General features: G+C 33.2%; 1 protein-coding gene across 1 annotated transcript in view; it reads right to left on the minus strand.

Annotated features, from left to right (window-relative positions):
* LOC145683404 (hemolymph lipopolysaccharide-binding protein-like) overlaps positions 1-25,844 on the minus strand; it is a 283,583-nt gene that overhangs the window by 237,365 nt on the left and 20,374 nt on the right. The window contains exon 2 of the mRNA XM_081754740.1: positions 1,761-2,046. Within this exon, the coding sequence (XP_081610866.1) occupies positions 1,761-2,025 (265 nt within the window). The 5' untranslated portion in view covers positions 2,026-2,046. The remainder of the gene's footprint in view (positions 1-1,760; positions 2,047-25,844) is intronic.

Consider the following 25,844-nt stretch of genomic DNA (forward strand, 5'->3'; position numbering starts at 1 on the left):
GAGGCTTTTGTATATATTTCTGATCAAGTTTTTTTTTATTTTTTTTTACAGGAAGAGGTTGTTAGACTTACCCAAAACCCCAAGCTGGAGGACCACTCCTAGTTGGCTGTCCGCGACTGCTTATTCGCAGCTAACCTGTATATGTAGAGGCCTTCTCCTCGATTCGCAACCTGAAGACGGGGTCATGCCATGGTGACAGGAACCCACGTTAAAAGGTCTTTTAGACTAACTCTGTATTTATAACAAAATTGAGGTTAAGTCCAACTCCTTTCTGCTCCTTATCCACTCCAGAAAGCTTTTTTTTTAAATTGCCTACTGTCGCAGGAAATACAGAGTTCATGGTTGGAATGCACTTTTATCGTGTTTACAAAAATGCCAATACTTAGAGATAAAAAATAGTATCGTATCTGTATACCTACCGATTCTTTAAATATATCAAATGATTCTTTAAATATATCGTCTTTTCTATTTCTTCCAGTTTCATATATAACATTTTTCCATAAACTGCTTACTTACCTTAAATTCAATTATTTTATACTTACACACATATTTCAAATTTAGTTGTTCATATTAAAATATACCAACATCAAAATTAATGTTGACAAATATGTTCGAAGAGAAAAGAGTGATCTTTGCTTAAGCGTAGTAAATGGCAGCTGCTTCACACATGCTTAAGAACGCGTTTATGCTTCCCATCTTGAACAATTCGTACGTCCGCTCCTTCAATAATCTCATGTTTTTCTCCACATTATGTGATAACGAAGTAAGAGTTCTACTGCTAACAACAATGTAAAATTGCAGAGATACAAAAGATATGTCTGATTTTAAAAATGCATAATTAAGTTCAAACTATAAAAGAGCTTTTTAGAGTTTTCTTAAAGCGTATTTGCAGAAAACGCTTGCAAGTTAATTAGTACTAATAAATTTGGTTTACGATATAGTGTCTTAACGTTTCTGATTTTTAATATTTTATAAAGACGCTTAGAAACTGTGTTAAAGGTTTAAATTCTAACTGTTTTGAAGCGTCCAATTCAAATGAAAATTTTGTTGAAACTAACTTTGATATTATTGGAGTATAATCGCTTTAAGAATAATAAATCATGTTGACTCTAAAGAACCTAAATGTGTGTAACAGTATGCGCTCCTTAATTTTATTATTAGATATTTGCTCATAAACTGAATATTCTGCTATAATATTTTCCCCTTTTGGAACCCATAATTTTTGCATGCATTAGTACAATAATTTTTATAGTTTAGCAATAATACATATAATACTTTCTTTAAGCTTCGCATATAAGATTGCAGTATTTCAGTAGTCTTAACATCCGATTTCAATTATTGTAATATTAATATCATGGTTATTATCGCTTTTTATGTTACTAAATATATTATATAGTTTTATACCTTTATTTTAGAGAGACTAAAGTAATAAGGGAAAGAAGACTGAGAATTAAATTTAAGATATCTATATTAAAATGACATAATGATATATTTATTGAAAATGTGAACCTCTGTATCGTTGTAAAATATTCACACCCACGCCAAAGGAAATCTTTAAATGACGCTACCGTACAACAAGCACAAATACGCAAGGTTTCTACAAAATAATACTACGTCTGCAATATTTTCAGTCAACACAATGTCTTATTTACAACTTCAAAGTAGGAGGCTCTAAATAGATGCGAAGACCACATAAGTTAGCAGGTGTTCAATGAAACCTGATTAACTTATATATTCAATCAAATGTATGCTATTCATACCGATTATTGTAGATGTAACTCGGAGTATATTGGTGTTGCTATCCTTTTTAATAATATCCTTCTTCACATCCCAATTGTATATTGTCTTGCCCTTAAACCTGGTTTCTACTTTAATGTACCATTCGTATTTACAGTAGTTATGGCTATATTTCTTGACCTCCAAATTCTTGATAGGAGTGATTTCCAGGTGAGGAATGATCTCAGACGAAACAACATAGCACGCAAAAACACTTGTACTTATTATATATCTCCATAGTGTTTTCATGATTTTGTGGTTAAAGGTCTTCTGAAATTGCATAAAATAAATAATGTTTTAAAATTTGCATCATTTTATGAAAAAAAATCAACTTTATTACATGTTTAATTCCTATTAAGTACAGTATAATTTAACCATAATATGATAAACTTTACTGATTAACTTCAAAACATCAAATTGAGTTAATCTTGCCTCAACACATGACGGAATTGCATTAAATTTTTATAATCAATGTAGTTGAAAGAACCAACATAACCTTTACGCATGCTCTCAAAACCTAAAGATTTTGAACAACAATAACATCCATTTATGTTTTTCAGTGAACCAGGAAGGAAGATGTCAGTTGGCTATAAGAAGAATAGGAGTACTATTAACTATCAACTTAAGTTGCAAAATTTCTTCAAGCATAATATTTCGTTATAAACATAACAAATAACACGGTAAGCCTCAAGCTGATGGGAGTGGCCATTAGGTCTCAGGAATATAGAACTTAAAAACTCATATAGTATTCAATTAAATGATACCAACACTTTATGCATGGCTTATACTCTAAGTAACCATACAGTACAAAACAAAATGTTCTCAATAAATCTAATCGAGTTAGCAATGTAACTATTACTTTTGCCTTTGCATGATGAATAAACAACTGACGATATAATGCATGTGGTATACTAGTTTTCAGACCACGGACTACCGATTTTGTTTCATGCTGTGCCATGAAAGCTGTATCCCTATTGAAAAAAGTAATTTATTAGTGAAGTACGTGAAAAAATATTGAATAATAGACATGACTGGAAACTAATATATCGTTATCTGGAGAAGGCTGACATGGCCAATACGCTCAAACGATTCTTAACCAACAAAAAAGTTCTTAGTTTAGATGGCGGAAAAGAAATCTTATAGTTTTTGTAGATTCCAAAGAGAGACAGGCCGGAACCGTGCCGTCCTTAATTGACATGACTTATAGATTATACCTGCTGCTTCCTAGTTTCTCTGGTAAAACCTACTCAGCTTCTGTATATTTTTAAGTCTCATCTTTTTGAATATGAAGTAAATTCTTAAAATTGCAGAAAGCAAAGTTTCGTAGTCAATTTCCTAGTAATAGAAGTACAGGCACAATGTGATCAAGGCCCATCGTGTTGTATCATTACACGGAGCAAGGAATCAAAACCAGTCTTGTTTTGTTTCAGGGCAAACTGTCAGTTTCCTGATATCGGTATAATTGAAGACGCATATTAGACTGTTAAGTAAATTACTAAAACCCCATGATTATTGTCCATTCAAAGTCTATACAAAAGAGTAAGTTGGATTTAATATTTCGATACAGATTCTTGTATTTGATATGATAATGTCAACAGATACAATGCTGTGCTTAAAATAAATATTTCAAAAAGAATGAAGATGACATGGATTAAATAGGATTATTGCACTTTAAAAACGTGCTGTTATAAACCGATTAATACATTCTTCACTACAAGCTGAAATGATATATTGATCTACTTTCTACTTAAATCATATACATAATCAATTGACATTGCACCAACCATACAACTTGGAGTAGCAGAGTTGAGTATGAAGGAGCGAGGTTTATGTATTAAGGTGGCGTAATGTGAAGTTAAGAAATTTGAATGGGAAATAGACTGAAGCTAAGAACAGTCTAAAGTGTTATTCGAGTAAAGGAAAATATCGTTTAGATAAGCGTAACATATTTTTATATTGAATACAGTATTAAATAAATATAACATGAAACATTTAGTATGTTGAGTTATAGACTGTATCAGGATAGAAACATATGCATTATGGAAAAAAGATTAAAATAGTCAAAAAGTGATATTGGGGAAATGAACAATTTGCTGGAAATTTATTAAAATGTTTTACGGTATTTAGGAGAATTGAAAATTTAATAAGACATCTAGATTAGTTGTAATATTAATTAATAACAAAAGTAACACATCATGTTGTGGGAATGGAATATATTATAACAGTTAAATGAGAAAGAGAAAACAAATTATATATTTTCTCGTTGTAAATTGTATTAAATTTCCGTGAAGAGGAAATCACTGTTGAAATCTTCAGAGCCTGAGCTTCTATAAATAATTGTGATTAAAACCTCGTGATCAATTTTAACGTCAATTATGATATATATTTGTTTGTTTTAATTTCATAAGATAATGTAAACGAAAACGCAGCCCGGATGGAGGTATTATTGTCTGAATACACTTTATTAGTTCTTTAAGAACAAATGTCAAATTGACACTAAACTATTTTACAGCTTCTGACCGCAACCTATGCTCAACTGAATATATACGAACATCGTATATGATATACGTCTTATATGGTGTATATATTAAACGATGTAAGATAGATTAGAAGTACATTAAATTAGATTTTTTCAAACTGAAAAGAAACCGGATCCAAGCTAAGAAAAGAATGAATGATTATATATGTTATTTATTTTAAGGTATAACGGCATGGATGTGCTCCATTGAGAATTCCTTCGGTAAACAGTTAAAGAAAACATATCTACAGGAAGAACAGACCTAAGCTATGTAAGACCATAGTTAAATTGTTCTGATATACATTTCAGTAAAACAATCTTACCATAAGGATATCCGCTGAAAATTAGTCTCTCAAATGATATACGCCTTGTAAAGCAATCCTAGGACAATATATCACCGCAAAACAATACGTGTGCAAATATGCTCTCGGTAAAATAATCCTAGGTCTAAAATACTCACTCTTAAATTGTGTATCTCAAAAGAGCGATAACTTAGAAAGTGAAATTTTGTACATTTTAACTTTGAGAAAGAAGCCTTATTTTTAAAATTTTTTTGAAAAGGTATATTAGGGAGAACTTCCTACATGGAAAATTAGAATAGGGTTGATGTATAATAATAATATAATTTCTTAGTATTCGTGCTCGCTGACGTGGACTAATTTGCGAGCCTTTCTAGTTCAAGCTGTCCCCAACTGGATGAGGAGGTAAGTCTATTGACAAAATCTTGTGTTGAATCCATAGGTCTGGGAATAGCTGAGATGAATAATAATAATCTCTAAGCATTTCCCTGCAAACATAGTCCCTTTTGTTATTTGAGGCGAAATCAATCATTGATCTAACTAACCCAAGCGTCTACGTTCAACTAATACTGTACAGAGTATAATAAATCATTGCAACCTAACCAACTGTAATGAATATACTAAAATATCTGGTACATACTAATACAACTAACAAATACAACCCAAACAACAACTTACGAATTGGTGGAAGTTGTATAGTGCTTGTTTTCCACAAGAACAATATTATGTCATCTGGTAGAGATGGGTGCATTTGCACGAAGAAAAAATACTGCAGAGGTTCGGTATGGATGACAGTCACGTGAATATAGACCTCCACTTCTTATTTCAGTGTATCCATCGTAGGGCAACACGTGAGTTAATAATATAAGTTCTAATGCGTATTATCTGTTCTTATCAAAGTTGATATGACTTATACATGTAATGTTTATAAAGTTAACATATTTATTGAAACAATGAAAAATCAGGTTGATATTAGTATTTAACAGTTTGATATGTTTTATATGAATAGACGTAGCTCTTTATAAAGCTATTGAAACAAGGACAGTGACACTACTACGATATTAACGTTTAGAGATTAAATCTCTCTATTTATAAATGGATGGTAATGTGTAAGGGACGTATTTGTCAAGGCGGCCAAATATTTTAATTTGATATTAACAATGATATAGCACTGTAACGATTATGCCATAAGCATGATATGCGTGTCCAAAGTTGCCAACACAATTTTTCTCTCAGATCATTGCATAAATCATGCAGCGAATCGCATTTAGTGGTATAGGTAGTAGCTATTGTTGCATTAAACAATGAATTTTCGACGTCGCTAGGCATATAGGAAATAATACCAATAACCTAATTGTTGACCCAGTGAGTGCGCTGTTTACGATTAACACAGTCATAATACATTTAGAAAATAGGGAATAAACACAATGTTATTTATTCTGCCAAAAACATAATTCCTCCCTTCCCTCCTCCCATATAAAAATTAGTACGACCATATATTAGGCTATTGACCTATTTTTCCCTTTAATGAGGGTTTTATTATTTTATATGAACGTACACATATGTTTAGGGGTCTATTTTCTTTTATAAGGCATGACCACATTGATGCCTTTATCTCAAAATTTGATAGAGGGACATTGACAAACCTATTAAAGTTTAGAAATTGCCCAATTTAGCAAAATAGTACCGGGCCCTAACGAATACCAAATAGTTTTCGTCTCAATTTTTTTTGAAAACCTTGGAAATATTTGTTTCACCTTTTCGTTTGAAAATTGTTTGTAACTTTTTGTTTGATTTTTTCGTTTCCAAATTTATAGTTTGATTTTTTAAATTATTGTTTAAAGTTTATTTTGTTTCAACATTTTTGCTAGAAATTTTTGTTTTATTTTTTTGTTTTCAATTTTTGATTGTAATTTCTTTGAAATTTTTGTTTGGAAAATTTTGGTTTCAATTTGTTTTAAGTTTGCGCACTCGTTAATAAAGAAACGGAACTGTTTAGAACAGAAACATCTGGTAACATTCTTTATCATTATGCAGTAGTGCACGTCAGAACATGAGGTTGTATTTTAAATGAAAAACCAAATCTTTGCGATTGATCATTTTATTACATTGCACTTGTTAATCACATACACCCATACCAGATAAAGTATCAGGATTTTGTCGATACAATATATTTTGAACTTCTTGCACTATTTTGTCTTTAGCGTATAATTTTAATTCCAATTGAAGTTTTTAAGGTCTATTGCAATGCCAATTGGTAGAAACTCAATTTCCATTTCATCACAAATGAACTTTTAGTCAATGCAGGTATGTACCCACGGATGAGGTTGGCAACCATCAAACCATCTAGATACCTGTTGTACAATATGTATGACACATTTCTCAAAATAGTACTTTTTCAGGAATATACCTGTTTTGTTGCACATTTCCACTGCATGTTTAACACATTCAAATACATTGATGAACTTTTCCCATTCTGTTAAAGTTAGATACACCAGGGTGTGGGCTTCATGCAATGTACTCTTTTTACGAAATTGCACCATATTCTCGAGGACTGTATATAGCACAACTTCTTGATTTCAGCCTAATGATTTGACTATGGTCACACTTAGCTAATCAAAAATAATGATTAATTTGGTCGATTCATGTACTTTATATTTGCTATTCTCACGGGCCAGTTGTGCACCAAATTGCGCTGCTTTGCCCAATTGAATCACAGGTTCAAAGGTTGAAGCACAGATACCAACCATGTCATGTTTTGGTTTAAAAATAATTATTGGATAATAGTTTGCAAACAGTAACCTTTTATCGTTAGAAGTACTCATCATTTCTACTGAAACGTACTTGCTCGAATGATTTCATAGGTTGACACGGAATTTGCTGAAGTTTGCATTGATAATATCATAGAGCTATTGCTGACGTCATTGGAGAAGAATGAACTGACGTTTGAATTTATGATTTCATCACAATTGCTGACGTCATGCTGACAAAATCAAATTCACAGATTAGGCTGTTAACTGAATTCAAATTGATGACTTAGGCACGAGAATCATTTGTAGCATAAAGATGCAGATCCAGTGTTTAAGAAGCGTAACAGTTTTTCTTGTTTTGGTGCTTCCAGGGGTAAATATCTTGCTGGTAAAATAATATTCTTATCAGTTTCAAGCTTCACTACGATTCTTTATCCAAACTTTGTAGGAATCATTCGGCTACCTAAGATTCTTTACGGTATATTCTGTAGTAAATCAGTAATCTTGGTAAATGATTTCATCACATCACGTGCGTTTAAAAACTGCAGAGAAGTAGCCATGATTAAGTTATGAAGAATATAAATCGAACGATGATGCAAAACTAATGACGTTGTGTTACCATGCTCTGTCGTGTACTATTGCACCATGATAACAACGTTATCAGATGGTTTTGTTCTAGAAAGTTCTCGTTCTCTATTAATGAGAGCACAAACTTTAAAAGTTCGAAACCAAAATTTTTCAAACAAAAATTTCAAACAAAAATTGTACAAACAAAAATTTCAAACACAAAATTGTACAAACAAAAATTTCCAAAGAAAAATTTCAAACAAAAAATTTAAACAAAAATTTCAAACAATTTCTAACAAGATATTTGCAAACAAAAAAATAAAAAATCAAACAATTTTGAAAAACTAAAATTTGAAACAAAAATTTCCAAACAAAATTTTCAAAAAAAAATTCTTTAAAGTTTGAAACGAAAACAAAAGTACAAACAATTCAAACAAAAACTTTGAAAAGAACACATCTTACAAACAAAAATTTCAAACAATCATTTAGAAACGAAAATGTTTTCAAAAATCTTGAAACAAAAATAATTCAAAGCAAAAGTTTCAAACAAATCGTTTTACGTTTCAGGGTTAACCGTCAAACTTTATCCCGTTTTTAACTATTCGATTAATAAATACGCGGTTTCGATCATATTTATCAGTGAGTGCAAAATTTTGAACGAAAATGTTCAAACCACGATTTTATAACAGTAATCGATAAATGTTAAAGAAAACTTAAAACTGAATGCAGCAAAGATTTGAAAATCATCAACCAAACAGATTGCCTTAAAGATAGTAATCAACCAATCAGATTGCACGAAAGATAGTGACCATCTAATCAAATTGCATCAACAATAACTTTGCCAGAGTCAGACTACATCATCTTCTGACTAAATTTCAGTGTTGTTACATGTATTGCCTTTACACTATGAGTCATAGGATTCAGTAAGGTTAGCTATCGGATTTCTAAAGTTCAATTTCAAATCAACCACCACTAATAATCTTAGACTATGAAATCTGACTACAGTTCGTCAAAGTATTGTTTCATATTTCGCACCTCATACTAAAATTCTGTTTATCACATTTCCCAAATTTAAAAAAATGACCCTACGTACCTCTCTCGATATATCTAAGTCTTAGACTCAACCGTATCATTATATGTTCAATAAGATCAGAAATGTCCGTCAATTGTTTACCATAGCCGAATTTACTGCTTTCTAGAAGTGTGTACTCAAACTTAAGAAGTACAACAACAATGGAAATGAAACCCTTTACACTTTCTCATCAAGGGCAATCACGTCGTACATCGTATTGGTTAAGTTCATATTTGGTCCATAGGCGGAAATAATCAAAACTAATGACGTAATTTCATTTTGACAATACTCAAATTACCCTACAAAGCATCAATGTACCAATGTCCTGGACTCCTAATCCCATCATAGGTCAATAACTGACCACGTGATCATACTAACATTTGACAATGATTTCCCCAAAGAATGGGAACCTCCCAATCTGAAGAACAGCTACCAATTATTGATATGACAATAAGAAATGGAACCCTCCCAAAGTTTAAGTTTGTTACAAAAAAGTACCTGTGTCTTATGGAAAACTAATAAATACTCTACTCATTCTATGATAAATCCGTATCAGAGAAGATAAAATAAGTCAATTACCTTCGAAATTTCAATATTTGTCCATAAGAGGAACATCAACATTTACAAAGGGCTCTAGAAAACATTTACCAAATTTCGTTTTTTAATAATTCCCAAACTTAAGGAATGGTCCTCTGTACCCAACGGATTTTAAAAAGTGATCATCAAAGTATTAAGGATATCAATCCCTGTACTTTCATCCTTATTAAAAGGTTAATTTACATTTTTCACAAATGTTTATCGATGAAAGAGAAAGAAAATTATAATGGTATTTGTTATGGCCCGGTATTATTATGCCAAATTGGGCAATTTCTAAACTTTAAGGGGTGATCCAATGTACCTTTACCAAATTTTAAGATGAAAGTATCAATGTACTCATGCCTTATAAAAGAAAATAGACCTCTAAACTTATTCATATGTTTATATAAAATAATAGAGCGCTAATTAAAGAGAAAAAATTGGTTCAATAGCCGAACACATGGTCATACTAATTTTTATTATTTTTTAACCTTAAAAGGGAACGAGATGGATCCCCGAAGTTTATAAGTAGCGATACATATTAGAGTCCTATATTATTATATCAAAGTTTTAAATTGGCCAATTTCCAAACTTAAGGGTGGGCCAATGTACCTCTACCAAAATCTTAAGATGAAATCATCGATGTATCTATCTCTTAAGAAGACTGCTGTATATGCCCACATAATCACATAAAGTAACAAGACTTCATCCAAACAGAAGAAAATGGGTCAATAACCTCCGAAATTTTATTTTTGGTAGTCATTTACCCATGAAAGGGAACAAGTTGGACCATCCAAATTTATAGTGGTATATATTGAGGTCCTGTACTATGATAGCAAATGTTTATATTAAACAATTTCTAAAATGGAGGGGATGAGCCGAGGTACAACTCCCAAATCTTTAAAGGAGTTCATGAATGTACCTGTGTCTTATGATAGAAAATTCATCCCTATACATGACCATATAACCACATACGGTAATAGGATCTCATCAAAGGAAATAATGCGGACCAAAAACCAAAAACGTGGTACAACAGATTCCTTATATTTATATTTTGGCAATTTTTTATCCGTAAAAGTGAACGACGTGGACCACCCAAATTTCCCATGATACATATTAATGTCCTGAGCTACAACACCAAATGCTTAAATTGGTAAATCTCCAAAACTGAGGGGGTGAGTCAATGTACCCCTCCCTAATTTTAAAAGGGTGGACAAATGTACCTATGTCTTATGAAAGGAAATGGAACCCTATACATGACCATATAATCATATAAGGTAATAGGACCTCATCAAAGGGGATAAAATGGGCCAAAAACAAAACACGTAATACAACGTATCGCTTATTTTTATATTATGTCAATTTTGCACCCCTAAATGAAACAAGATGGACCACCCAAATTAATAGTGATCTTTATTATGGTCCTATACTAGGGATGGCCAATTCCGGAATTTTTACTTTCCGGAATCCGGAAAGTAAAATCGGAAAATTCCGGAATTCGGAAAAATTCCGGATTTCGGAAAAAATCCGGAATTCGGAAAAATTCCGGAATTCGGAAAAATTCCGGATTTCGGAAAAAATCCAGATTTCGGAAAAATTCCGGAATTTGGAAAAATTCCGGATTTCGGAAAAATCCGGAATTCGGAAAAAATCCGGAATTTAGAAAAATTCCGGATTTCGGAAAAAATTCCGGATTTCGGAAAAAATCCGGAATTCGGAAAAAATATTTTTTCTTTTTGTAATCCTAAGAATTTTGTTCAAACGCAAACGAACAAATTTCCTTTTTGTAATCCTAAGAATGTATGATGCAAATTAAGCTGAAACTTAAATCCTCAAGTATACACTACTCAATCTTCCCATGGTTAATGAGATGTAGTCCAAAAGTACGATGTACTTCTAATATTTAATTTTTGTTTTACTGTGATATTGTCCAGAGGTAAGACATATATCACACTGAGATAAACAACTTGACATAATGAAGATGTTATCATACGTAGTTTTCCAGAAAATCGTGAGAAACTAATTTTTGTGAAGTTAAAATATGCGTCTCTTGTTGCCAGTGGGATGCAATTGATAACTTTTATGCTGGAATAGTCTTATTATTATTATTATTATTATTATTATTATTATTATTATTATTATTATTATTATTATTATTATTATCAATCGTTTATGTACTGTAAGAGAAAAATGTGAACCGTTAAGAGTAGATTTTATCTGTTGTTTTTTGATATCTTCTAACAGTAATAACAAACTGCTTGTAAATACGCAATGATTATCAAGGACAATGGCATATTAATGTAAGGACTACTCTGCAGACTAGCAATAAACAATAACAGATAAACAATAGTTACAAAAAAAAAAAAAGGTAACTAACTTGGGCACGTCAGAATGTTCGCGAGAATATAGGGACGCATTGAGACTAGCAAAGAGCGTGCTATTATCATTACTCATAGGGCCGTACGATGGAGGCATTAATGTTAATGGCTCTAATGAGCACTTACTTGCTCTAACGGTTAACCTCATTTTTGAGATGATTCTTAGAAGGGGCGTGTTGGCATGCAGTTAGAAGACCTATATCCATTATTTAAAAAGCACACGTTATCTGTGGAGTATAACGATTTGCGTCACTATCGAACACTAACGTAGCAGTAGCGACGTTTAAAGTCGAAATTGGAGTCTGACATAAGTGGCTTGTCAACTTCACGGACATTATATTTTCCTTGACGAGAGAATTTTGCGCCCAGGAAATTTGCGCCCTACCACAAAAATAGGAAAAAATGCGCTCGCAATATATTTGCACTGGGATGTTTGCGCCCTACCCCAAAAAGAGGGGAAAATGCGCCGGCTATATATTTGCACTGGGATGTTAGCGCACTACAATTCAACTTATTTTTGTATTGTGTAAAGTAACTTCCACTCACACTTGAACTAGGCTTGCCTATCATCGTCTCAGTGAGTTACTCCATCCGTTATAATATTCCGAACAAATGAAAAAAATACAATTTTAGTTCACTAAAGGGCAATCCATACAAATACAATTTTTCATTATACTACAAAATTTACAAAAAAGTATAAATGACTGATATATAATTATTAATATAATCAAAGAGTATAATTTAATCTACAAAAGGTTGTTTGGCTCTACCCAGATATCTCTGTTCACAATCCTTGCGAGTTGTTTGGCTTTTCAGGACACAAAATATAGAAAAGAAAATGTAAAGTGAATGTAAAATCAGTTCAGTAATATTATCAAGAAAACTATGTACAGTGTGCTTACTTGCTGGAATTCAAACACACAATTGCGTTCAGTTGTTCTTTCAGAAAAAAAATGTTCCGGGGGGCACACTTAGTATTCCGGAGGGGGGTCACTGCTGGTACTATTCTATTTATTATTATATTATAGACGTATTATTTTGATCTCCTCCGAGGGGGCACTCTGAGAGCTCTGGGGAGGCCAGTGTTCCCCCAAAATCATCTCTGGAAGAAGCAGTGATTGCTTTGATCCGTTGTGTTCTTTTGGCTTATATTGAAGTTTATTCTCCCCTTATATAGCCACAATGAAAATAAATCACAAATGGCATGGTTGTGGGGGAGGATTGTTTATGCTGTAATGTCAGCCCCTCCGAGCAAATGCGTAAGCTCCAATAGGTTCTTTTATTTCGCAGGGCTCAACTTCCCGGTGGAGATACATCGCAGGCGCAATTTTCCCTGTTCTTGAGGTAGGGCGCAAATTTCCCAGACGCAAAATTCTCGACACCGTTCGAATGACCTCGGAAAACTATATCTTTTTCAATACTTTTTTATATTCTTTTACTCGAGATTTCTTCATAGCTTCTAATTAAAATACTTACTAATATATCCTCATTTTATTGTCCTAACCAATCAATATGGGTATGTTGTCAGTAAAATATTTAGATTGATCGAGCCTCTGGTGTGTAACCACAGTATTTCATATCATCCCCCCATTTAGAAATCTTGGCTAAACGAACCAATATATGTTGCCAATAAAATAGTTTAGAATGATTGAGCCCCTGGTAAATAACCACAGTATTTCGTGACAGACACCCCCCCCCCCCTTCCTATTACCATATTCTAGCTACATGCCTGACTCAGCTAATTCTCTACATTCTTTACCAAGCACACATTTTCTAAAGCGGAAAATGCTCTCTAAATACCTAAGCTCATTATTTTCAGCAGATGCACAAATTGGGTAACATTCTATCTACATGAATGTTATATATATGTCGATTACTGGAAACCGCTTCTCGCTATCTATTACCATATTTACTATATAATGATTAACGTTAAAACCGGAAATGGTTGATTTGTACCGCTTCCGGTTTGAATATTACATTCATCAGGGAACTCGATTCTTAACTATTGACTCTGTACATCATGGCCAAAATTGATTGGTAATCCATCAGATAGTTCTTGAGACTGTTTGCTTCACTGACGGACAGAATCAATATATGGCTATAGAGTTTTGATAAACTAAATTCGTTAATGAGTGATGATGAAACAAATATAAGAAAAAAGGTAGGCCTTCCACCGGGAAAATTTTCGAACACAAAATTAGCCATCGAAAACCCACATGTCCTGGGTTAGAATACCATAGATGAAAACTCTACCACTGAGTCATCAATCACCCGCTTATTAGTTTTATTAATTATTATATTAATATAAATTAATGAATGCCTGCTTATGTTAATTATTGAACAATTACATTGAACACTTCGTAAAGTCAAAAATTATAAATTTGTATTTACTGTACATACAGTGAGCGCAGAAAGTGTTCGTACACCTATGCTATTGAAACGAGAATGCCTGCGAAAAAGAAACAGAAAATTTAAGAAGTGTAATAACACACACAATGTGAATAATGAAAACTAAGCTTTATGAATGTATCAATAAAGAACCACAAAGACAAGTTTAATGGTCAGAAAGTAAATAAATTCCGTAGAAAGTGTATAGAGTAAACGCAAAAAGTGATCGTACACCTGACGTACGAATACGAAACAAAGATACCACAACTGGGGTTCACTAGTATTCACCTGAGTATATACCTCTGTATAGCATGATGAGTAACAGAATGAGTTTAGTTGTGATTAGAAGTGAAAAAAACTGCACGTTGGGCTGTCAAAGTGGGAAGCAACCGAACAGAAACAAATGAGGAGACAAGAAAAGTAATTATTAAATTGCATAAGAAGGGTAAGTCTTTGAGAAAGATAGCAAACCTTGCAGACAGGCCTCGTACAACAGTACAAACAATAATTGCGATGTATAATGTTTCTATCACTGTGCGAAAAAAGAAAAACTGGAAGACCAAGACTGTTGAGCGAACAAGATAAACGTTACATTATTAGGGAAAGAAAAAAGGTTCCAAAAAATAGTGCTGTGCAATTGGCAACTGATCTGGAAACACGCGGTGTTAAAGTATCAGCCAGTACAGTGCGGAATATTTGCAAGGTATCATGGTTGGATAGCCAGCAAAATGTTCTGGGTGAACAAGACAAATCGTATAAAGAGACTAAAGTTTGAAAAAGAGTATAAAGATAAGGGATCAGGCTTCTTTCTGGAATAGGGTCATATTTTCGGACGAAAGTAAATTTAACTTTATCGAGTCCAATGGGAGGCGTATTGTATGGCGCAAGGTGAATACAGAGATGAATCCTCAAAATCTCGTCCCTAAAGTAAGACACGGAGGAGGGTCCGTGCTCGTCTGGGGTTGTATGAGTGCCTCAGGGGTGGGTCGTCTCCACCTTATCGATGGAGTGATGATCCACAAAGTGTATATTAACATATTAAAGGAAAATCTCCATACTAGTGCACAGAAGATGGTTCTTGAAAACAATTTATTGTTCAGCAAGACAACGACTCCAAACATACAGCGGAAAATACTCGATTGTGGCTACTCTATAATACCTTGAAACAGCTTCGCACGCCTCCCCAATCCCCAGACATGAACCCCATAGAACATCTATGGTCTGTTCTGGAGACAACAATCAGAAGGCAGAGCTTCTCTACTCAGGGCCGGCGCTAGCAATTTTGCCGCCTTGGGCGGTGCTTTCACATGCCGCCCCTTTAATCCGCAAACCTTATTTTGACAGATAACGTTCAAGTGTCATTTAAAAACATGTATAAAATGGAAAAGTAAACAAAAAAAACTACCTTTCTGGAATGTTCACGTAATATTTAAACGACTCTATACTGACACAATATTCAGTATGCTCGATTTCGCTGTATATCTGTAATATAGAGCAGCGCATACAGAAAATAAAATTTTAAAAATATACTTTAATCATGACTAAGAATTTTAATTTTTAGGCTTACTTTATATCAAAAGGCGTTTTCAACAGAGTATGGAGCAAGAAGATAATACAGTAAATCAGATATTATGGTAAATGTAAGTGATTAGCTTAAGCCTTATAATGTACTAAAACACAATAGATATACATAAATTTAACATATCTTAATTGAAAGAAACTTTTCTTGCTTTGATATGAGCAAATTCCTTTATCACATCACGTAGTCCAATGTTTTAGCCAATTTGTGTTCTATTGATATCGTCGCTAGACCACTCAAGCGTGTTTCAGACATAGAAGAGTGTAGATAGTTTCTAATAAACTTAAGTTTCCAAAAACTTCTTTCTCCACTTGCCACTGTTACAGGCAAGATTAACAAAATTCTACGTGCAATACTAACATTGGGAGCAAAGTCATGTTCCTTAATTATTATTATTATTATTATTATTTTTTTTTGTGAACTTTCACAGGCTTAATTATAGTGGATAACACTTTCAGTTTGTCTTTCAAATCACTGGGGTTAATATCTTTCAATTCTTCGTGTGTTAAAATGGTGGTAAGTTTAGTACACTTTTCAGACAAAAAGTTCAGGTGGTAGGCTATATCTTTACGATTACTTATATCGCAAAGAAAATTGAAATATTCGCTGTGATGTTTAAGTTGCTCAAATCTTTCTCTTAAAAGCTAACACAATCACTTCTAGAACTTTGTAATAAAAATCGATCTTGTATCTTGTTTGTGGATGTTTTCAGTAGCTTCATCCTCTGCCTCGTACTGAAACTGTCTCTTCTTTCGACTTCGAGCTTGCACTGTATTACGTATCAGTGGATCACCCGTATCTAATGCTGATGCCAAGTCCATCGTATCAACTAAGTAAGATTTAAACTTTGCATAATTTCTGCTCCTCTCAAAGTACCCAGATATATTTTCAAGAAATCCTACTGCATCCAACACATGAGAATCAATGCTTTAAAGTCATATCAGACAACGACTGAGTAAAGGAAAGAAAAGTAACTCAGCTGGTTTGCTATACACAGAGCATCGTGGACGACCATTCTATCGGTTGTATTGTCATTACTTATTTGAAGTAAGGCATCATAAACTTCCTATATTTGATAACTGAGTCAGAGCATCAATTCGGCTCTCCCACCTTGTGGTGGATTATGATTTTAAAGTGAGACTACTAATATGTTCCTTTAGTATGGCCCAACGTTGAACTGACGCAGAAAAAAAAAGTCATAAACTTTTTTTTAGCTATACAAAAAATGAAACATTTTTCAAGAAATAATACGCTGTACGATTTACTATATTCGGAATGAACAATTTGTAAATTGGTCAAAAACTCGCTATTAGAACCTAAATGTCTCTAGATGCTACCAGGGGCGAATCCAGGGGGGGGGGCGATCGGGCGATCTCCCCCCCAGAAGAGGAAACTTTTATTTTATATATAAATAAAATATATAGTTTATTTTTTGACGCTCTTAAAAGTAGCTCTAAGTAGCAGTATTACAACCCACCGCCCCCCAGAAGTCCGTCCTGGATCCGCCCCTGAATGCTACAGGCTAGAACGGCCTGTCTCAAGTGGGAGTGTACCTTTTGCATACTTGGAGCGGAGCGTTAGAACATTATTGAATAGAAAAAAATATAAAAAGACACCGTGATAATCTTATGCACTCTAGCTCAAAATCCTATCTACACTGCTGCAAGGGAAATATTGAACGAGATACCTGTGGCTAGTAGTTTGATAATTGAAAACGAGGAGGAATGCTCTGAATTTCCTGAGAGAGTATTTCTTGAATGTGAGTGAAGTAAGTTCAATTACATTCTCAGGTTAACACAATCTTATTTTTCCATGTGAGCCTATTACGAAGCATTATATTTTGATAGTATTCTTTTCTTTTTCAAATTTTGCCGCCCATTAGACTTGCCGCTCTGGGCGGTGGCACGGCTCGACCCTCTCTCGCGCCGGCCCTGTCTCTACTAAAGAAGGCCTAAGAAAAGTTATTCAAGAAGAATGGGACATAATCAGTCCCGAAGCTACAGAACTACGAACTACTACAGGTGAAATCAATGCCACGAAGACTACAGACAATCACTAACGCACAGGGTAATCCCACAAAATATTAAATAACGTAATATACTTTATAAGCACTAATTCAAGCATAAGTGTACGGTGACATTTTGCGTTTACAAAAAAGGAATTCTCTCTTTTCTTCTGAACAAAACAGTGATTGTGTTTGTTTGGCCTTTCTCTTGTATATAGAAATAAAATGTATGAATGTGTAGTCTTAATTCTGGTTATATATATATTTTCCACCTCCCGTTCTCATGCTAGCTGTTTTCAATATAAAGTATGCACGGTGTATGAACACTTTCTGCGCTCACTGTAGGTATTTTGACAATAAGCGAATGTTATTAGAATATTTGTTGAGATTTCTTTTCCTCCACTGCCTTTCGCCTGGTTACAAAGTAGTTTGCAGTGCTTTGGAGTAGCTGTAGGTGGGAACGCGATAATGTTTGAGACATACCGGCGACTTTTTTGTGTGTGAAAATAAGACCCTTATAAAACAGTAAATAACTGCAGTAGCAATTGTCTACGTAAGTGATAAAGACATATCCAACTACAAGAAACTAATACAGTATATATATTCATTATTGTGTTTCTCTTTTAACAGCTACTAGCTAGGGATGGCCAATTCCAGAATTTTTACTTTCCGGAATCCGGAAAGTAAAATCGGAAAAATTCCTGATTTCGGAAAAATTCCGGATTTTTTCCGAATGTCGGAATTTTTCCGAAATCCGGATTTTTTCCGAATTCCGGATTTTTTTCTGAATTCCGGAATTTTTCCGAAATCCGGAGTTTTTCCGAATGTCGGAATTTTTCCGAATTCCGGATTTTTTCCGAATTCCGGAATTTTTCCGAATTCCGGAATTTTTCCGAATTCCGGAATTTTTCTGGATTCCGGAATTTTTCCGAATTCCGGATTTTTTCCGAAATCCAGAATTTTTCTGAAATCCGGAATTTTTCCGAAATCCGGAATTTTTCCGAAATCCGGAATTTTTCCGAATTCCGGAAAGTAAATTTTCCGATTCCGGAAAACAAAATTTTCGGAATCCGGATTCCGGAAAATTTTGGCCATCCCTATCCTATACAATTATACCAAATGTTTAAATTGGACAACTTCCAAAATTTAAGGGGTGGGCCAAGGTACCACTCTCAACCTTTTAAAGGATTGCATCAACATACCCATGTTTTGTGAAAGAGAATGTGCTTCTGTATACGCCCATATAACCATGTAAGGCAATCGGACCTCATCAAAGCGGATAAATTAGGTCAAAAGCCCTCGAAATTTGACTTTTTGGCATTTTTTTTATCCATGAAAGGGAACGAGATGTGTCCCCAATACTGATAGAAGTACATGGTCCTAGGCTACCATACTAAATTTTTAGAATTGGCAATTTCCAAAATTTAAGGAGGATGGTCCTATGTACTCCTGAAAAAATTTAGGGCGTAGGGCAAGTTACCTTGCCAAAATTTACAGGGGTGCTCCTAATTACCCCTAGGTCATTGACTCCGGTCCAGTGTGATTGTTCTTTGATCTATGACGTCACAAATGTCGGGGTCAAAGTCCAAAGTGAAACCAAGTGGGGCAGTTACTACTGCTGGAGTACTAAATGAGGCCTAATCAGATAAAATATATTTGCACACAAATATTTTATTTTATGTATCTATTTATATCAGACTCCAGGCCCTAAGGAGTCTTGAGCTCACCTTAAGAAGCAATACACTTGTATTGCTTATACATATTAAAATACAAAATTAAATTGCTGATAGATAATAGATATACATAAACAAGAATTAAAGTAAATCAATATCTGTTCAGTTTAGCCTTCCATTTACTTGCTACTTTTTTAATGATGTTCCTTATATAATTACGCACCATATTCTTAGTTCCTACTATAATAGCTCTCTTATCCGTTTTTTTGAGTAAAGATTTTGATTTCAACTGTTTGTATTCAGTTAGAACTTCATTGAAGGATTTTATGAGATAGTTCTTAACCCTTCCTGTTCCGTATGTTTTTGAAGAATAAGATTCCGCATGTATTTATTCTTAATGTCTTGTCTCATAATATTCATAATATTCATAACAATAAACATATAATACTTAGCTGATTCTTTAGCTAAATAATCAATTGGTAATACTTTAGATGTGCAATAGTTATTTACATGTGGGATTAAGCGTGGCAGATTGTAGAGGGTACGCAATACTCTATTCTCCAAAATTTGTAGGGGGTGAAGCAAACTTTTGTTCGAAAGTCCCCATAATATGTTCATGTAAATTAGATGATTTTTTATAGTTCGGCTATAATATATTTCTAAATCTATTAAGCACCTCTATTATTGCTAAGATTTTTTTTACACAAAAATGCTAATTGTGGTCTCCATTGAAGATGCTGATTAATTGTTATTCCTGATGTTTAATTTCAGTGACTCTTCTTATTTGTTGACCTTGTAAATAAATATTTATATTATTGTCTGTATGGATATATATTTTCTTATGGAAACATATATACAATTCTTCTACATTTAGTGAAAACTTGTTGCCATGCAACCAATTTTGCAGTAGATTTAGATCCTGCTATAATATATTTTTCAATGTATTTTTATTATCCGGTGACATACATATCGTCAGCGAATAATACTAACGTACCATTTAGTTTGATATTTGCTACATCATTTATACATATTAACAATAAGAGAGGCCCCAAATAGGAACCTTGTGGTACCCCACATGTAATTGTCAGTTCTGCACTTGTGAAACTGTTTACATCAACATATTCCTTTCGTACATTTAAGTAACTTTTAAACCAATTCAAAGCAAGTCCTCCAATTCCTAAATTATTGTTTGTTACGCGGAATGTCATGGTTATCAAAGGCTTTGCGAACGTTAATAAACAATTATGCTGATATCTGTCCTTTATCTAAAGCCTCTTCTATCTTAACACTAATGTCTAATATTGCTGACTGTGTTGTTGAGGAAGCTTCCCTAACTGGTGTTCGTAAAAGAAATTTGACAGATTTAAGCAATTGTCTAATCTAAATTTTATTCTTTTTTCAATTATATTTAAGAGTACAGTCAAAATTGATATCGGTGTGTAGTTATTAAGTTCTTCAACCTTTCCCTCTTTTGAACTGGAAGCACTTTAGCTATTTTAAATTTGTAGACATTGTTCTCGAGGTGAATGAATGATTTACAAGATGAGCAATGTATATGCTTAATTGATCTTTGTAATTAATCATAAATTTATTGTTTATTTTGTCTTTAGCTGCACTGTATTTCGGTTTCAACATTCCTATTATCTTCCGAAATTCGTAGACTGTGACTGGGATTAAGAAAAACTAATTGTTTTGTTTTATTTTCTATTTCATATATTTACTAGGACTTGAATCGTTAATACTTCTAACAATATTTGAACCCACAGTGACAAAGAAAACATTAAAAATACCTGGTACATGTTCCTATTTAACCTTCCAGTTTTATTGTGAAATGTTGTTTGTTAGGGAAATCGTTTGTATTTCTTATTACTTCCTTCACGATTTTCTAAAACTTTTTTGGGATTATCTAAGGAATTATTAAATTTATTTGGTAATACATGCTTTTGAGTTTTCTCTTTTCTTCTGTTACTTTATTTCTCTAAAACATATATTCTTCTTTCAATATTTCATTACTACGATATCTCCTGGTATTTTAAAAGAGGATATCAAGGAAGACGGGGATATCTATTGAATAATTCATGTAATTCTATACTAACCCAAGGTGCTACTGGTGTATAGTATTTAGTGTCTGAGATTGTTTTTTTTTATCCGAAGTCGAAGTTTTTATTCCATTATTTAAGAATGAAATAAAATTGTTGTAATGGTTTTTTACATTATTATCATCATTATTAATGTTTTGCGTTTCAAAATATGTTTTAATTTTATTATGGTCAATCTGATGTAAAACCCGCTCTTCTGAATAGTCTTGTTTTCACCTAAGCTAGGTTTTCCATCCTTTAATAATTGTTACTATTACCCTATGATCACTAATATAATTTTCAATAGTACATACAAAATGCTGTAATTCATAAATGTCAGGATCTAAGAGTGACATTTGTATTACCAGATCTAGTAGGGTACTTTATATTACATAGTAACAAACCGTAGGACATCATTAACTCAATTAAAGGTACTCTATAAGTATCTACATAATTAATTAGATTAACGTTTAAATCTCCGGTTAATATTATTATTCTATTAGAAATAGTGACAATAATTTTTCGAGATTTTCCATCATTAGTGGACTACTTTTGTTACTGGCATTATATATACATATCACAATCATATTTATATTATCTTTTTTTACTTCAATCCATAATATGCTCTGTTCTTTTTCAATTTTATTTAATATTTAAATTGCCAAGAGTTATGGATATATATATATATATATATATATATATATATATATATATATATATATATATATATATATATATATATACTTCCTCCAAGCTTATCTCTATTCACATGTACTGATACATATTCTCTTATATTAAAGTAATCTATTTCCAATTTATCAACACGTGTTTTACAAATTATCAAAAAAAAATCCACTACTGATAGTCTATGCAATATGTCTCTATTTTGTGTAATTTATTTCTAATACTTCTTGGATTGATTGCTACACATGTTACACCTTCAAGTTGTAGTCGATAATTTTCAGACATTAAATACTCTAATATATACTCATAAAAAATCCTTACAAATAAGTAACCATCCATTTCTGCTACATAATTATCTTAGTTTATTTCTTAATAAGTCAATATCCTCTTCACTCCTGATCCATACCACTCTGTCATTTTCGCTTTTCCTTGCCAATATCTTGCATTCACTAATCCGCACATACTTAACATAAGGACGAAGATCTCTAGCTTTTCTGAAGAGGCCCCTGTTCCGTTCTGACAAATTGTCAGTCAGATATATGGTACACTTTTGTTTACATCAGCGCCACGGGTGTCAAGTCCTATTATGTTATTTTACACTTGATTTCCTTTTTCTTCTTTTTTGCTTCCATAAGCTCTTCTTTCTTGCATTTATTCTTGAATTTTACTAAAATTGGTCCTGAAACATCGGTTGCTCTCGTGGCAATTCTGTGTGGTACATCTTTATCTTCGTTAGCAAGTTGAACATGTAGAGATTTTGTTAAGTTTAAGATAATGTCATAAACAGCATCGTTGTTTTTTCGGGATTTCTCCAGAATTCCATGAAGCTCAAGATAGTTTGAATATTGAAGAAGCCTTGTTAATATTGCTTTATTTCTTCCACTTCTTCTATTATGTTGTGTATTTCCGCTACTTTTCCAATTTTAGTCCTATTGCTTAACAAGAGAATTTACTTTGGAGAGTTTGCAATTATATTCACTACTTTCCTTCGTTAACAGATTCTTACTGGACCTCATAAAATCAAACGTTCTCTCGAAATATCGTCTGGATTGCAATGATAATCTGCTTAAATGACTTAAAAGTACTTACTATTTAGTTGAAACATAGATAACTGGTATAGAGTACATTCTTCAAACCTATGTCATAGTCAAATATGGAGCTCAACACCACCACTACTGTCACTCACTCAACGCTGCCAACAGGAATCCGTTATGCACTAGCTGAAAGTTCGTGGTGGTCGAATGTAATGGAGAAACACAATGATGCAAGATTGTAACAAATTCAAATATCTATCTATCTATCCATCTATCTATCTATCTATCTATCTATCTATCTATCTATCTATCTATATCTATCTATCTATATATATATATATATATATATATATATATATATATATATATAAGCACTTCAGGATATAAGAAGTTTTTGTGTTTAGAATATACATCTGAGATGTGGTAACTGTTGACAAACCTGCGGTAGTTTGGGAAATCAAAATATGGTTGGGCAAAGAATTTTGTGTTGTGATACAGGAGGACGGATTTCAATTTGGAGACCTGACAACGCTAGATATATTTCAGAACATGTAGCTGGCACTTATAAACAATACCCGTTACTATATGCTTCTGCGGATGGATGATTCCTTCAGGTATAGGTCATTAGTAAACGCTATGCCGAGGATAAATGTCGAGATATCTGTATCTAGCATGTTAGACCAAGTCATGTTACCTGGAGAGTTAGTATGTTCACTGAGAGGACGTGACAAACATCATGTTACCTAGAGTGTTAGTATGTTCGCTCAGAAGACGTTGCACAAATAAATTTTGTGCAGGGTAATAGCTGTATCTAAACAGCTCGAACAACTATGAACTGGATCATTCCATGTCCATTAACAACTATGAAACTTATTCTGAAATAACTGTATTCCAGTGGCTGGTAAAATCACCTAATTTGAACACTATAGAGAACCTATGGGAATTATTTCAAGAGGATAGATACCAAGACATGAGAAAATTAGAGAAAGAGAAGATCACTTTGGGTATGTGAAAGGCAAATAGGATCCATGCAAGGACGCCTAGAAATATGATTTAAGATAATGCATAGGGAATTCATTATTACCCTAATTCACAGAGATAATAACATTTTTAAGAATATTATGTTGATAGAACAGTTAGTGATACTATTTTAATGAACTACTTGTCTGCGTGAAAAAAAAGTAAAAAATGGAGAGAAACAATTTTGGAATATCGTCTCTTCAGTTCGAAGAATCGCTATGTGTTAAAAACCACAACTTTTCAGGAGAAGCAAAAAACATTCCAAACTTAAATTTTTACCAAAAATACACAGAAACACTTGAAAAATACAGGTTGACCCACTTGAATCTCTCTTTTCATTTTTGTATTTCTTCCACGTTATATGAGATATCCAAATGAACTAAACCGCACTAAGAAGGTACACTCATTAAGTTTATATACAAATATCAAGAAAGTCAGAACACTTCAGCGTGTGCCCCACCAGTCACACGAAGAATATCCAGGCGATGTTTCGGAAATGCGCTGCATTTTCTTCTGATACACTTTCGGTACCACCACCATGCTTTTTAGCCACTGAACCAGTCTCCAGGAAATTCTGTTTCTGAATTGTTTTCACATTAGGGTGTTCTCTCTGGTATTCCTACCAGAATCGACGTTGAACTGCCACAACGGAACCAAGTTCTGCATACCACAACACTACCTGAACGTTTCCTACGTTGGTAGTCATTTCATTGTTCTTTCTGACACCATCACACCTGACGAGATTTTCGGGATCGACAAATTTTTAACAAGACTCTGGTGTTTCATCTATTGTATTATATCTGTAAAAGAAAGATATACACTTACATTAATTTACTACCTTCAGCCTTTGTTAAGTTTCGTCCAGTAGATTGACATCTCTTATATTGTTTTACTCACTGGTGCAGAATATTGTGTTCATTACATATGACATAAGCCACAACATTAACCCATTAGTGCCCAGAATTTCCCAGTGGTATTTTGAAAAGTTTCTTTTCGCCTATTTGGTCTTAATAGTACTCTAAAATACAAATTAGAATATTTTTGAAAAATATTTATTTTTTCTTGATTTTTAGGCGGGCAACTTAAGTTGCGAAATGTCACATACATATTCAAAAAAGGGAAAATTTTAGGAAAGTTACAATTTTGAGGGAGAAAATACACTGCGAAAATATAACTATTAAAATCAAGTTAATCCTTCCTTTACAGACCTTCAATCCTTCGTTCCGCAGTCTTTGAAATCAATCCAGTTGAGTCTTTCTCCTCAAAACAGATTGTAGCCAAAAACAATGCTAACCTTACGTCAATATATCATACAAAGAAAATGCAATTATACTATGACGAAACAGACTTCAAAGTAACTTCATGGTTAAAACCTGCAACGTCAAACCATGAATTTCTGCGCTATAACGAAAAATTGCCGTGGGTTAATTATCAAAGAACACAGTGG

The sequence above is a fragment of the Thermobia domestica genome, chromosome 4 (assembly GCF_964235325.1).
Source record: "Thermobia domestica chromosome 4, izTheDome1.hap1.1, whole genome shotgun sequence".
Taxonomy (NCBI): Eukaryota; Metazoa; Arthropoda; class Insecta; order Zygentoma; family Lepismatidae; genus Thermobia; species Thermobia domestica.